Source organism: Pongo abelii, chromosome 13 (assembly GCF_028885655.2).
Source record: "Pongo abelii isolate AG06213 chromosome 13, NHGRI_mPonAbe1-v2.0_pri, whole genome shotgun sequence".
In the NCBI taxonomy this organism is placed as follows: domain Eukaryota; kingdom Metazoa; phylum Chordata; class Mammalia; order Primates; family Hominidae; genus Pongo; species Pongo abelii.
In genome coordinates this window covers 121,596,662-121,609,173 of record NC_071998.2, presented here as the reverse complement: position 1 = coordinate 121,609,173, position 12,512 = coordinate 121,596,662, and the positions used below count along the sequence as shown (strand labels likewise).

At 51.5% G+C, this 12,512-nt stretch overlaps 1 protein-coding gene across 1 annotated transcript in view; it reads right to left on the bottom strand.

The window, feature by feature from the left end:
- Positions 1-12,217, bottom strand: part of HMCN2 (hemicentin 2) — a 164,354-nt gene extending 152,137 nt beyond the window's left edge. Inside the window, exon 1 of the mRNA XM_054520713.2 lies at positions 11,550-12,217. Within this exon, the coding sequence (XP_054376688.1) occupies positions 11,550-12,138 (589 nt within the window). The 5' untranslated portion in view covers positions 12,139-12,217. The remainder of the gene's footprint in view (positions 1-11,549) is intronic.
- Positions 12,218-12,512: the final 295 nt, after the last annotated feature.

The window sequence follows — 12,512 nt, the reverse complement described above, 5'->3', positions numbered from 1 at the left end:
CCTTGCGGATAAGCGCACAGTGGGGATTGTGCAAGGTCGTGTGGACATCAGGTTTCTTAGGAAAATATTTGAGTCCTCGGTGAACTCTATGTATTTTATTTTATTTATTTATTTATTGAGAAAGAGTCTCGCTCTGTCGCCCAGGCTGCAGTATAGTGGCATGATCTCGGCTCACTGCAACCTCCACCTCCCAGGTTCAAGCGATTCTCTTGCCTCAGCCCCCTGAGTAGCTGGGACCATAGTCATGTGCCACCACGCCCAGCAAATTTTTGTATTTTTAGTAGAGACAGGGTTTCACCATGTTGGCCAGGCTGGTCTTGAACTCCTGACCTCAAGTGATCCACTCACCTCAGCCTCCCAAAGTGCTGGGATTACAGGTGTGAGCCACTGTGCCCAGCCTCAGTGAACTCTAATAACAGACTATTTTTAGTTCAGGAATTCTAAATTCCAGTCGCTCTAAATAAACTTTCATTCTCAGCAACCAGTTGGCGGACCTCAGTCTTTCTTAGAAAGGAAAGCCTGTAGAATTATCCAGCATGCCCCACAATGATCAAGGATGAGCTGACACCAGCTTCCCCCGTGGCCCCGGCCCCTCTGCTCTATGTTTATCCATCTCGTCCCACCCTGTCCTCCCTCGTCTGCCCTGGCCATCCCCACCACGTCCTTTCCTCTGAACTACACAGTAACAAATTCAGCCCAACTGCAGCAGCTCAGTCATCAGCCTTGGAGCTCAGCCAGATCTGATTGGAATCCTTCCTTTATCCTTTTTGGGCTGTGGGGACTGTCAGGCAGAGCTCACTTCACTGCCCCAAGCCTCAGTTTCTTCATCTGTAGAACGAGACATGTAACAACCCCATTTCTCCTGACCAAGAACCATCACTGTGAGAATTCAGTGAAGCCAGATAGCTAAACCCCTGGTACAGAGCTTAGCACACAGCTTGGCATGGAGCAAAGGCTCAGCAAATGGGGAGAGGCACTGCTGACGTGAACGTGCACTTGGCCAGGCTCCAGCGGGTATTCTCACACAGTGCAAAGACAGTCTTGCTTCAATATGAGGTCCTCAAATTCTACTTTGACTAAGAAGAGCAATCATTTTACTCAGTGCTGGTTATTTCATTGTTAGGTAATCACACATGTTCATTGTAAAAAGAAATTAACATGACATGAATGATAATGACAGTTACTAAATACCTTGTAAGTGCCAGGCTATGTCCTGAGATGCTTCCTGTGTATCAGCTCACTGAATTCCTCCTAGCACCTGGTAAGTCCAAGTCTTTTTTTTGAGACGGAGTCTTGCTCTGTCACCCAGGCTGGAGCACAGTGGTGCAATCTCAGCTCACTGCAGCCTCTGCCTCCAGGGTTCAGGTGATTCTCCTGCCCCAGCCTAGTAGCTGGGATTACAGGCGCCTGCCACCACACCCGGCTAATTTTTGTATTTTTAGTAGAGACGGGGTTTTGCCATGTTGGCCAGGCTGGTCTCAAACTCCTGACCTCAGGTGATCCGCCCGCCTCAGCCTCCCAAAGTGCTGCGATTATAGCAGGCATGAGCCACTGCGCCAGGCCTTTTTTTTTTTTTTTGAGACTGAGTCTCACTCCATCACCCAGGCTGGAGTGCAGTGGTGCGATCCTGTAATCCCGGGAACCTCCAGTTCCCGGGCTCAAGTGATTCTTGTGCCTCAGTCTCCCAAGTAGCTGGGATTACAGAGGTGTACCACCATGCCTGGCTAATTTTTTCGTATTTCTAGTAGAGACAGGGTTTCACCATGTTGGCCAGGCTGGTCTCAAACTCTTGGCCTCATGTGATCCACCCGCCTCGGCCTCCCAAAGTGCTGGGGTCCAAGTCTTACCCACATTTTTACAGAAGAGAACATGGAAGCCCAGGGACTGTAACTTGTCCAGTGACACACAGCCAATAAGTGGCAGTGCTGGGATATGAGCCCAGGTCTGGACAACCTCAAGAACAGAGCTCTTCTTAACTCCTGCTCTCAAGGAACTAGACATAGAAATTCCTGACAGGCAAAACAAAGCAAAACAAAAAAGGGAAGGGGCACAACTGCCTGTATTTTTTTTTTTTTTTTTTTTTTTTGAGACAGAGTCTCGCTCTGTCACCCAGGTTGGAGTACAGTGGCACAATCTCTGCTCACTGCAAACTCTGCCTCCCGAGTTCAAGCCATTCTCCTGCCTCAGCCTCCTGAGTAGCTGGGATTACAGGCGCCTGTTACCACGTCTGGCTAATTTTGTATTTTTAGTAGAAACAGAGTTTCACCATGTTGGCCAGGATGGTCTCGATCTTCTGACCTTGTGATCCGCCTGCCTTGGGCTCCTAAAGTGCTGGGACTACAGGTATGAGCCACCGTGCCCGGCCAACTGCCTGTATTTCTACCAACCAGAGATAATAATTTTCATTTTTGTATATAATCTTCAATTTTTATATTCATATATTTAAATGTATAAATACATCTTACAAAAATACATACTATTTTAAGCAGAATTTTTATTGAAGTATAAATAACATACTATTTCTAACCTGATTCTTTTCACTGAACAAGTGTGAGCAAATTTTCAGAAAGTTACTCAGTCAAACATCATTTTTATAGGAAGGATCCCCTGGACCAGAGAGCCCTGGAAAGGATTTTAAGGTTGGCCTCTGTCTCAGTTTCCTATTGCTTCTGTGACAAATTACTAGAAACTTCGTGCCTTAAAACAACACACAGGCCGGGCGCGGTGGCTCACGCCTGTAATCCCAGCACTTTGGGAGGCCAAGGTGGGAGGATCGCAAGGTCAGGAGATTGAGACCATCCTGGCTAACATGGTGAAACCCTGTCTCTACTAAAAAATAAAAAAAAAAAAAAATTAGCCAGGCATGGTGGTGGGCGCCTATAGTCCCAGCTACTCGGGAGGCTGAGGCAGGAGAATGGCGTGAACCCGGGAGGCGGAGCTTGCAGTGAACCGAGATGGCGCCACTGCACCCAGCCTGGGTGACAGAGCGAGACTCCGTCTCAAACACACACACACACACACACACCCACACACACAGAGCTATGGAAGCCAGCAGTCCTAAATCCAAGTGTCAGCAGGGCTGTGTTCCTCCTGGGGGTTTTAGGGGAGGATCAGTTTCCCTGCCTTTTCCAGCTGCTAGAGGCCTTGGATCATGGCTCCTTCCTCCATCTTCAAAGCAGCAGTAGGGTGTCTGTCTCTCTCCTGTGCTGCTGTCGTCACAGCTCCCTCTCTGACTCCAAGCTTCCTGCCTCCCTCTTATGAGGACCCTTGTGATTATAAAGGGCTCACCTGGATAATCCAGGACAATCTCCCTTCTCAAGAGCCATGACTTTGTCACACCTGCAAAGTCCCTTTCACCATGGCAGGTCATACATTTGCAGGCTCTGTGCATTAGGACAGGCACATCTTTGGGAGGATATCATTCCACCCTACCACAGCTTTCACCATTTGGTCTTCAGCAAGAATCAATTTCAGAAAAGTCAATTTGACCACAACCTATGTGCCAAACATAACAATGTCGAGGGCCAGGCGCGGTGGCTCACGCCTGTAATCTCAGCACTCTGGGAGGCCGAGGCAGGCGGATGACTTGAGGTCAGGAGTTTGAGACCAGCCTGGCCAACATGGTGAAACCTCGTCTCTACTAAAAACACAAAAATTAGCTGGGCGTGGTGGCATATGCTTGTAATCCCAGCTACTCAAAAGGCTGAGGCAGGAGAGTTGCTTGAACCCGGGAGGCAGAGGTTGCAGGAAGCCGAGATTGTGACACTGCACTCCAGCCTGGGTGATAGAGCGAGACTCCATCTCAAAAAAACAAAACAATGTTGAGGAGGAAGAGATCTGAAGACCCGCACCTTTTTAAAGATGTGGAAACTGAGGCCCCAAGAGAAGACAGCCCCTCCATGTCAGGGGGGAGGATCTGGGGCAAGAGTAGACTGGAAACATCACGCAGGCAGTGACCCTGTCTCTGTCGTTCACCACGGCAGGCCTCATACCGAGCTCAGTGCCTGGCACACAGTAAGTGCTTAAATCAATATTGAATAAATATTGTCCAAAGGAATGAATGAATAAACTTCTCAGTGAATCCCATACTGCTTGAGCAGCTACAGGTCAGGACCCGAGTTTCACTTATCTTTACATCCTGTGCCCAACATGATGCCAGGCATTCAGTTAACACTCAACAAATACTGCTGAATGCCCGGCCCACCCGAGCCCCAGGCCCTCCACCACAGGACGTTGCTGCCCCTAGCCCAGAGAACAGATCTGAAACAAGGCAGGAAACCAAATGCAGTTTCCTTGGACATATGGAGAGACTGGCCATGCTCAAGCGGCACTGGCCAGATCGGCAAAGGTGTCTGTGATTCCTCTGGAGATAGAGAGCAGGCCCCAGCAAAGACGGAAGGCAAGAGCTTTTTGATGTCCGCCCCAAGTTATGAACAAAGAATTTTCTCAGGAGAGTGCACACGCACACACACACACATGCACTCAGACACGTGCACATACACGCACACACACACACAATCCCCATGCAATCTCTGAACAGACAGTCCCCAAACCTGCCCTGGGAGCTAGCTCCTGCCGACCATTCCCATCATATCCAGGGCAGGGCCAGCTTTCAAGATACCAAGAAGGAGAGGGGATGCGGAGGCTTACTCCCTATCTGTCCTCCTTGCTGCCCACCTGCCACCCTCCAACCTGCAGCTCCAGGCAGCAAAACAGAGATGGATGCCTTCTTGTCATTAATTAAGGCTGGCTCATGGCTTCATTTGTCATTCCTGGGACCTGCTGCATCATTATCAATCACCATCCCGAAGCTTCCCTGGGACAGGGAGCTATTGGCAAGGGCAGCATTTCAAGCTCCATCTTCCAGCAGGACGGAGAGTGAGGCACCGGGACAAACAGGGCAGGACGCTTGGCTTGTCCCCATGGGGGCTCATCCATGAGAGGAGTCAACTGAGTCCCTTTTTATCTCCCTCTTTCACCCTATCCAAGCAGGGCTGGTCCTGGACAAAAATTCCCAACAACCTTAGGTCTTAACACGCTGCCCTTCCTAGCACAAAGCTGATGCTGCTCCTGCTGCTGCTGCTGCAGCTGATGTTGATGACAATGAAAATGATGAAAATATTGACAAAGATGATGTTGATGACGATACTGATATTGATGATACCGACGATGATGGTGGTGGTGGTGGTAATGGTAACAACTGTTTCTATGCATTGAGCACGTCTTATTTTACAAGCTTAAGTTCAGTCCTATTAATGTCTCCCTGTTACAACTGAAGATGCCAACGTACAGAAGCAATGCCCTTGGTGACAGTCAAACCACTAGTAAGTGCTAGTTAATGTCTATACTAGTTTCCTGGAGCTGCTGTAACAAAGTACCACAAACTCGGTGGGTGGCTTAAAAACAGAAATTTCTTCTCTCGCAGTTCTAGAGGCTGGAAGTCCAAAATCCAGGGGTCAGCATTGCCGTGCTCGCTCTGAAAGCTATAAGGAAGAATGTGCCCTGTGTGTTTCTCTTGGCTTCAGGTAATGCCAGCAGCCCTTGGTGCTCCTTGGCTTGTAGACACTTCACTCTGATCTCTGCCTCCATCATCGCGTGGCCTTCTGCCTGGGTGTCTGTCTCTTCTCTTCTTCTTATAAGGACATCATTCATATTGGATTAAGGGCCCACCCTACGGCAGTATGACCTCATCGTGGCTTAGCTAATTACATCTGAGATGACCCTATTTGAAAATCGGGTCGCCGGGTGTGGTGGCTCATGCCTGTAATCCCAGCACTTTGGGAGACCGAGGTGGGAGGATCACGAGGTCAGGAGTTCGAGACCATCAGCCTGACCAACATGGTAAAACCCCGTCTCCACTAAAAATACAAAAATTAGCTGGGCCTGGTGACATGTGCCTGTAATCCCAGCTACTCGGGAGGCTGAGATGGGAGAATCACTTGAACCCAGGAGGCAGAGGTTGCAGGAGCCAAGATAGCGCCACTGCACTCCAGCCTGAGAGCAACAGAATGAGACTCCGTCTCAAAAAAAAAAAAAAAAAGAAAATAGGGTCTCAGGCTGGGTGAGGTGGCTCACGTCTGTAATCTCAGCACTTTGGGAAGCCGAGGCGGGTGGATCACCTGAGGTTGCGAGCTCAAGACCAGCCTGACCAACATGGAGAAACCCCGTCTCTACTAAAATACAAAATTAGCCGGGTGTGGTGGTGCATGCCTGTAATCCCAGCTACTTGGGAGGCTGAATCAGAAGAATCGCTTGAACCCAGGAGGCGGAGGTTGCAGTGAGCCGAGATCGTGCCATTGTACTCCAGACTGGGCAACAAGAGCAAAACTCCGTCTCAAAAAAAAAAAAAAAGAAAAGAAAATAGGGTCTCATTCTGCAGTCCCAGGAAGGACATGAATTTTGGAAGAACACTTTTCAAGCCTGTACAATGTCCTGATCCACAAACGTTTCATTCCAATGCCTGTTCCCTTTGCCACTGACTACACTGCCTCCAAAAACAATGATGATGGTGGTGGTGGTGGTGATGATGATGATGGTGGTAATGGTGATGTTACCATTGTTTTGATGTTTACTAAGCACCAAGGTTTGTTCTAAGCATTTGACGTGCATTTGCTCATAAAAGCCTTACAAGAAACTATGAGGTCTACTATTTATTATCCCCATTTTATAGATGAGAAAATGGAGGCTCAGGGAAGTAAAGTGAGCTGCCCAAGGAATTACAACTAGGAAGCAGTAGAAAGGAGAGTCCAATCTAGGTCAGTCTGACCCCAGTTGCAAGCTGTCAACCATCCATGAGGCTGTAGACACTCAGAACTCATTCCCCAGACTCTTGTCCTGTGCCTGCAGAGGGAGGGAGGTTCACGACTGAGGGTGGGCACTTGCCAAACAGCTGGGCAGATGTGGCGTGCAGTCCCTCCGAGCAGGCCCGCTGGCTGCAGGGATGATTAAACCCGTGACCTTGGCTCCACTCAAGCCCTCTTCCAGCATGTGAGCCCCAGAAGCCTGGCCTGGAACCACCAAGCCACAGGCGGGGTTTTTTCCACTGGGCAAGAGGAGGGTGTGGGGCCAGCCCCATGAACTGTCTCAGACATGTGAGGAGCACGCATGGGTGGAATGGCCCAACCCCTCACCCACGTGGTGCCCCACCTCCTCGCCCAGCTTCATGTGTCCCAGTGGACACGGTCAAGGCTGCAGTCAGGCACTCAGAACCCAGTCTCAGAAATATCTCAGGCCGAGGCCTCTTCCTGGGGCCTGTCTTGCCCCTGCTTCTCTCTCCAAATGGGGCTGGAATTTTGGAGCCAGCCCTGGATCCACATATCCCCCTCCTCCAGCTGCAGTGACCCCAGGCAGGTCCCGCACTCAGCCACCACCATCATCAAACCGCCTCCCCTCCCCAAGACTCAGCTATCCCATCTCTAAAGGGCAGGGGTTGGAGAAAGTGGATATAGATTTCTCTATATAGACATTTAAAACTTCAAAACATCAAGAATTGCAAATACTAAAAGACAAGCAATCAGGAAAAATACTAAGCACACTTAAAAAAACAAAACAAAACAAAACAAAAAAACAGGTAAGGCCAGGCATGGTAGCTCACGCCTGTAATCCCAGCACTTTGGGAGGCCGAGGTGAGTGGATCACTTGAGGTCAGGAGTTTAAGACCAGCCTGGCCAACATGGTGAAACCCTGTCTCTACTAAAAATGCAAAAATTAGCCGGACGTGGTGGCACACGTCTGTAGTCCCAGCTACTCAGGAGGCTGAGGCAGGAGAATCACTTGAACCTGGGACATGGAGTTTGCAGTGAGCAGAGATCACGCCACTGCACTCCAGCCTGGGCAACAGAGTGAGACTCCATCTCAAAAAACAAACAAACAAACAAACAACAACAACAAAAAAAAACAGATAACATCATCAACATAAAGTCCTCATTCCAACTAAAAATAAAAGCACTAAAACTCCCATGAAAAAATTTGCAAAGAAACTGACAGTTTACAAAATAAGAAATTCACACCAAAAACGCTTGAAAGACATATTTAACCTCACTAGCAATTGAAACAAGAAGATATCATTTTCCATTTTTGAATTAGAAAAGAAAGGTTTTCATATTAATTTCCAGTGTTGGGGGTGGCTGTGCTGAACGGGCCCCTGAAACGCTTCTGGTGGAAGTTCAATCTCCTGAAACATTCTGGTAAACAACCTGAAGAGTCATCCCCCCAACTCGGTGTGTTAAAAATGGCCTAGGAATTCCACTTCGAGGAACTTAAGCCTACGTAAAAACCAATCAAAGATGCAGACAAAGATTTTTACAAGAGAGTTTTTTTAGTAACATTTTAATATAGAAAAACTGAAAACAACCTAAATTTTAGCACTAGATCTTGGTTTCTACTACTATTTTCCAAAAAAAAAAAAGGAACCAGGGCTCTTTTGAAATGATTAGCGAATTTCTCACTTTTCTATTCTGGGAACATAGAACTTTTTAATTTAGAAACTGTAAAATTTCCAAAGCACGGATCTTAGTTTGTCTCCAAGCACGAACAGTCCAGAACCACCACGATTTGCCCTGCACCCGCCTCTTGGGGTTTAGGAGAGGGGCTTCCTTTAAGAAAACCCTCCCCATGTGCAGCTCTGGGAGCTGGAACAAACAGCTACAACCCGTTTCTCAAGTTCCTCTTCCACCAAAGGGGATTCTACTTGCTGATTCAAAAGGCACAGCCAGGCCTAAATCACAGCTCCAAACTGCTGCTCAGAAGTCCTCGGTGGCTGTTCACAGCCCATAGAAGGAAAAGGATATCCAAGTCCGCCAAGGCATCAATCAGCCCTGCAGTCATGGCTGTGTCCAATCTTGCCCCTCCCCACGTTCCCGCTCCACTCCTCCCATGCACACCCAGCTCCCACACACACCTGTCCCTCCACATCAGCCCTCCTGTCCACCCCCTGGTCCTTACCCAGCCAGCTCCACATGCCCCAGGGAGTCCTCTGTCCCTGCTGTGTTCCCAGCACCTGGCATCTGCCAGGCAAACGGCCAAAACCCAGTAAACATTCATTGATGTTCTTCAAGCCCTTCTCACAGGCTGCTTCCTCAGGGGGGGTCTTTCCTTAGTCCTTTTCCTTGCTTACTGGCCCATGGCCACGAGCTGGCACCTGAGCCACCACATGTCACTTTCTACTCCCCACCTGGCCTGTCCCAGAGGGCTGCCAGCCCAGTGGAATGAACCCTGCCCCCTTCACACTGTGAGCCTCCCTGGGCTCTACACAGATCAAGGGCTCCATGATGCTGAAGTCTCCCCGACATCTGAACCGGGGGGTGTCACTCGGAAGCTAATTTGGGGAAATAGGATGGAGGACTGGATTTTTGTTTCATAGAGGATGGAGTGAGGGGGCTGAGCCTGGTGAAGGCTGGAGAACTGCACACCAGCTCAGTGCCCAGAGAGGAGAGGGAAGAGCAGGGGTGGGAGGTGGGCTTCCTGAGGCTCGTGGCCACAAATGGGGCGGCGAGGACAGCCTCAGGAACCCTGGTCTGGGCTTCAGGACACGACATCTGGCTCTGAAAGGCTGCTATCCTGCTGGGCCACTGGAGCCACATATTTCAGAGACAAATGTGGGTTATGATTCAGGAATGACGCCACCCTGGCAGGTGGCCTTGGGAAAGTCTCATCAGTGTCCTGAGCCTCAGTTTCTCCAACTGTAAGATAAAGGGGTAGATTCGACGATCTCTAAGCTCCTTCAGTGTGGTGTCTTCGGAAGCCCCAGAACAATTCAGAAAGTGGGTGAGAGAGTTGGGGAGATGGAGGGTGACCTGTGTTCCAGCTCAAGTGCCAGAACATACTTCACAGCCCACCTCCTCACAACCCCCAGCTTGGTTGCCCCCTGACTCCAAGATGGAAGCTGTCCATCTGATGTTCCTAGAAATCTTTGTCTAGAGCCCTGGCTTCTGAGCTTTGAGCTGCAGAACCCTGTGGTGTCCGGAACTCCTGGAAGCAGAGGGGCCTCCAAGCCCCTAGACCACAAACTCAGCCTGAAGATTACGTAGAACTATGTCTTTCCACCGTTTTGTCCATTTTCTAAGAACCTGTAATGGTATTGTGACTAGTAAATGCAAATCCCTCTGAAAGGACTTGCTGGCTCATACAGCCAATGGCCGCTGTCTATTTCCTCAGCACAAGAACACTCTGCAGTACAATTTTGCAAGGAATCTGTGTGTGTGTGTGTGTGTGTGTGTGTGTGTGTGTGTGTGTGTGTGTATGTGTTTTATTTTTGGGGGGGTTTGTTTGTTGCTTTATAAAGCTATCCTTGACAGAGGGGTGAATGATAGAGAGATGTGATAAAGCAAAATATGACTCAGAGGCTCTCAGTGGTGGGCATAGGCAGTTCCATGTACGTTTCTCCCCATTTTACTGTAAGTTTGAAATTTTCCATCAAAAAACGCTGGGGAGGCTGCGTGCAGTGGCTCATGCTTGTAATCCCAGCACTTTGGGAGGCCTAAGTGGGAGGATCACTGAGGCCAGGAGTTTGAGACTAGCCTGGGCAATACAGAGAAACTCCACGTCTACAAAAAATTTAAAAATCAGCCAGGCATGGTGGCGTATGCTTGTAGTCCCAGCTACTTGGGAGGCTGAGGCGGGAGGATCACCTGAGCCCAGGAGTTTGAGGCGGCAGGAAGCTGTGATCACGCCACTGTACTCCAGCCTGGGTGACAGAGCCAGACCTTGCCTCAAAAAAAAAAATAAAAAATAAAAAGAAGTGTGGAAAGCAGCCCTGCTCCTCGCGGCTGGGAACCTGCAGCTCACTCAGCAACCGCTCCCCCTGGGACTCTCTACAGTGGAGCGCCCAGGGACCCTTTCAAGGGCGCTCCTAACACTGAGCTGAAAGGAAGGGGGTTAAAGGGGAAGCAGAGGTGCAGCGTGCAGGGAAGAAGGAGTTAGGGCGGGACTCAGCTGTGAGAACACAGCAGGTGGAGGCCACCGGGCCAGCACACGAGAGGTGCTGCTCTTTCCCCAGGGAAGACAGGCGAGGGGGCAAGACTAGCAAGGGTGAGTCCGCTCCCCGCTGCAGGGTCCGTGGTGGACCCCATTTCGTCTCAAGGCCTGCCTCTGGGAGCTCTTCCGGTCTCCAAGCCTATGCTGGGAGCGAATTCTAAGAATTAGCCAAAGGAAAAACCCTGCAAAGGCTCGTGGGGTCCCAAGTCCTCAAGAGGAATGCCTCATTTCAACATCTCAGCGAGTCTGGGAGGCCGTCCTCACCATTTCACAGGTGGGGCCGGTAAGGCGCGGGAAGGTGAGGTCACTTGCTGAAGTCTCACAACGGCGCGGGAGAGCAGGGAGAGCAGATTTCTTGAGCGAGGGAATGTTCCAGGGGGTGGGAGAGAAGGGACAGCTGCAAGGACTGCCCAGGTGCCCAGGGTACCTGCGGCGTGGATATGCCGAGAAGGCGCGCCCGCCAAGCCGCGGCGCAGCCCACGACGTCCAGGTGCGTTCGGGGCCAACCGAGGGGATCGGGCAGGTGAGAGCACCGCGAAGGGGGCGCCCGGCGGGCGGGGGTGCAGGGGCGCTACCTGGGTCGTGGAAGGGCACCAGCGCGTAGTTGGCGATGGCCTGGCTGCGGCGGCTCAGACTGCGTTCCAGAATGCGCGAGGCGCCATCGATCACCTGCATCAGTTCGTCCCACATGGAGCCGGTGACATCGAAGACGAAGGCCAGGGTGGCGTCCCCCGTGGTGGGGGGCATTACCGTCCCGGGCGCTCCGGCCACCGCCACTGCCGCAGAGACCGCGGTCAGCAGCCGCAGGAGCGGCGCCCCGGGCATCACGCTGAGCGCGGCTCTGGCTGCGGGTGCTGCGGTGGAGGCACAGGTCGGAGCTAGCCGGCCGCCCCGGTGCACACGGCGGCTGCAGGCAGTGCCTTGCTCCGTCGGGCCGCGGCCAGTGCGCGAGGGATAGGGGCGCGCGGCGGGTCCCTCTGCTGGGCGCCCGAGGCGGGTCCTAAAGCCCACACCATTCAGGGTCACGGCCCGCCTCCTCCGCTCCCCACACCGTGACTCAAACTTTCCCAGCCCCACTGTTCGTCCGTCCAGATCCGAGGTTAGGGGAGGACGCGGGGCGGAAGGCAGAAGGGAGCTGGGGCCCCGGCCAGGGCAGCGAGGCATGGGGACACGCAGGATGCAGTGGACACCTGCGCCTCCCGCCGATGGCGCGCAGGGGGTGGGGGAGAGGGAGGGGGAGGCGCAACGGCCCCGTCTCCCTCCAACCCCAACTCCCCCCACCCCGACCTGGCCAATGAGGACCCTGGCTTCTGCAGCTCCCTCTACCCAGTGCTGCGACAAATCCCCGCACCCCCGCCCCGCAATACACACACAAACTGTGCCATGCCTCTTCCTTCTGCTGGGTGGGCTCTGTGCTTCCCGGTTATTGCAAGCACTACTGTTATAATCAACAAGAAGTCTTGTTGTTAACCATGTTCTAAGCATTTTCAGTTACTTGCTTGAAGACTGGCTGCAACCCTAGAATGAAATGCTAACCC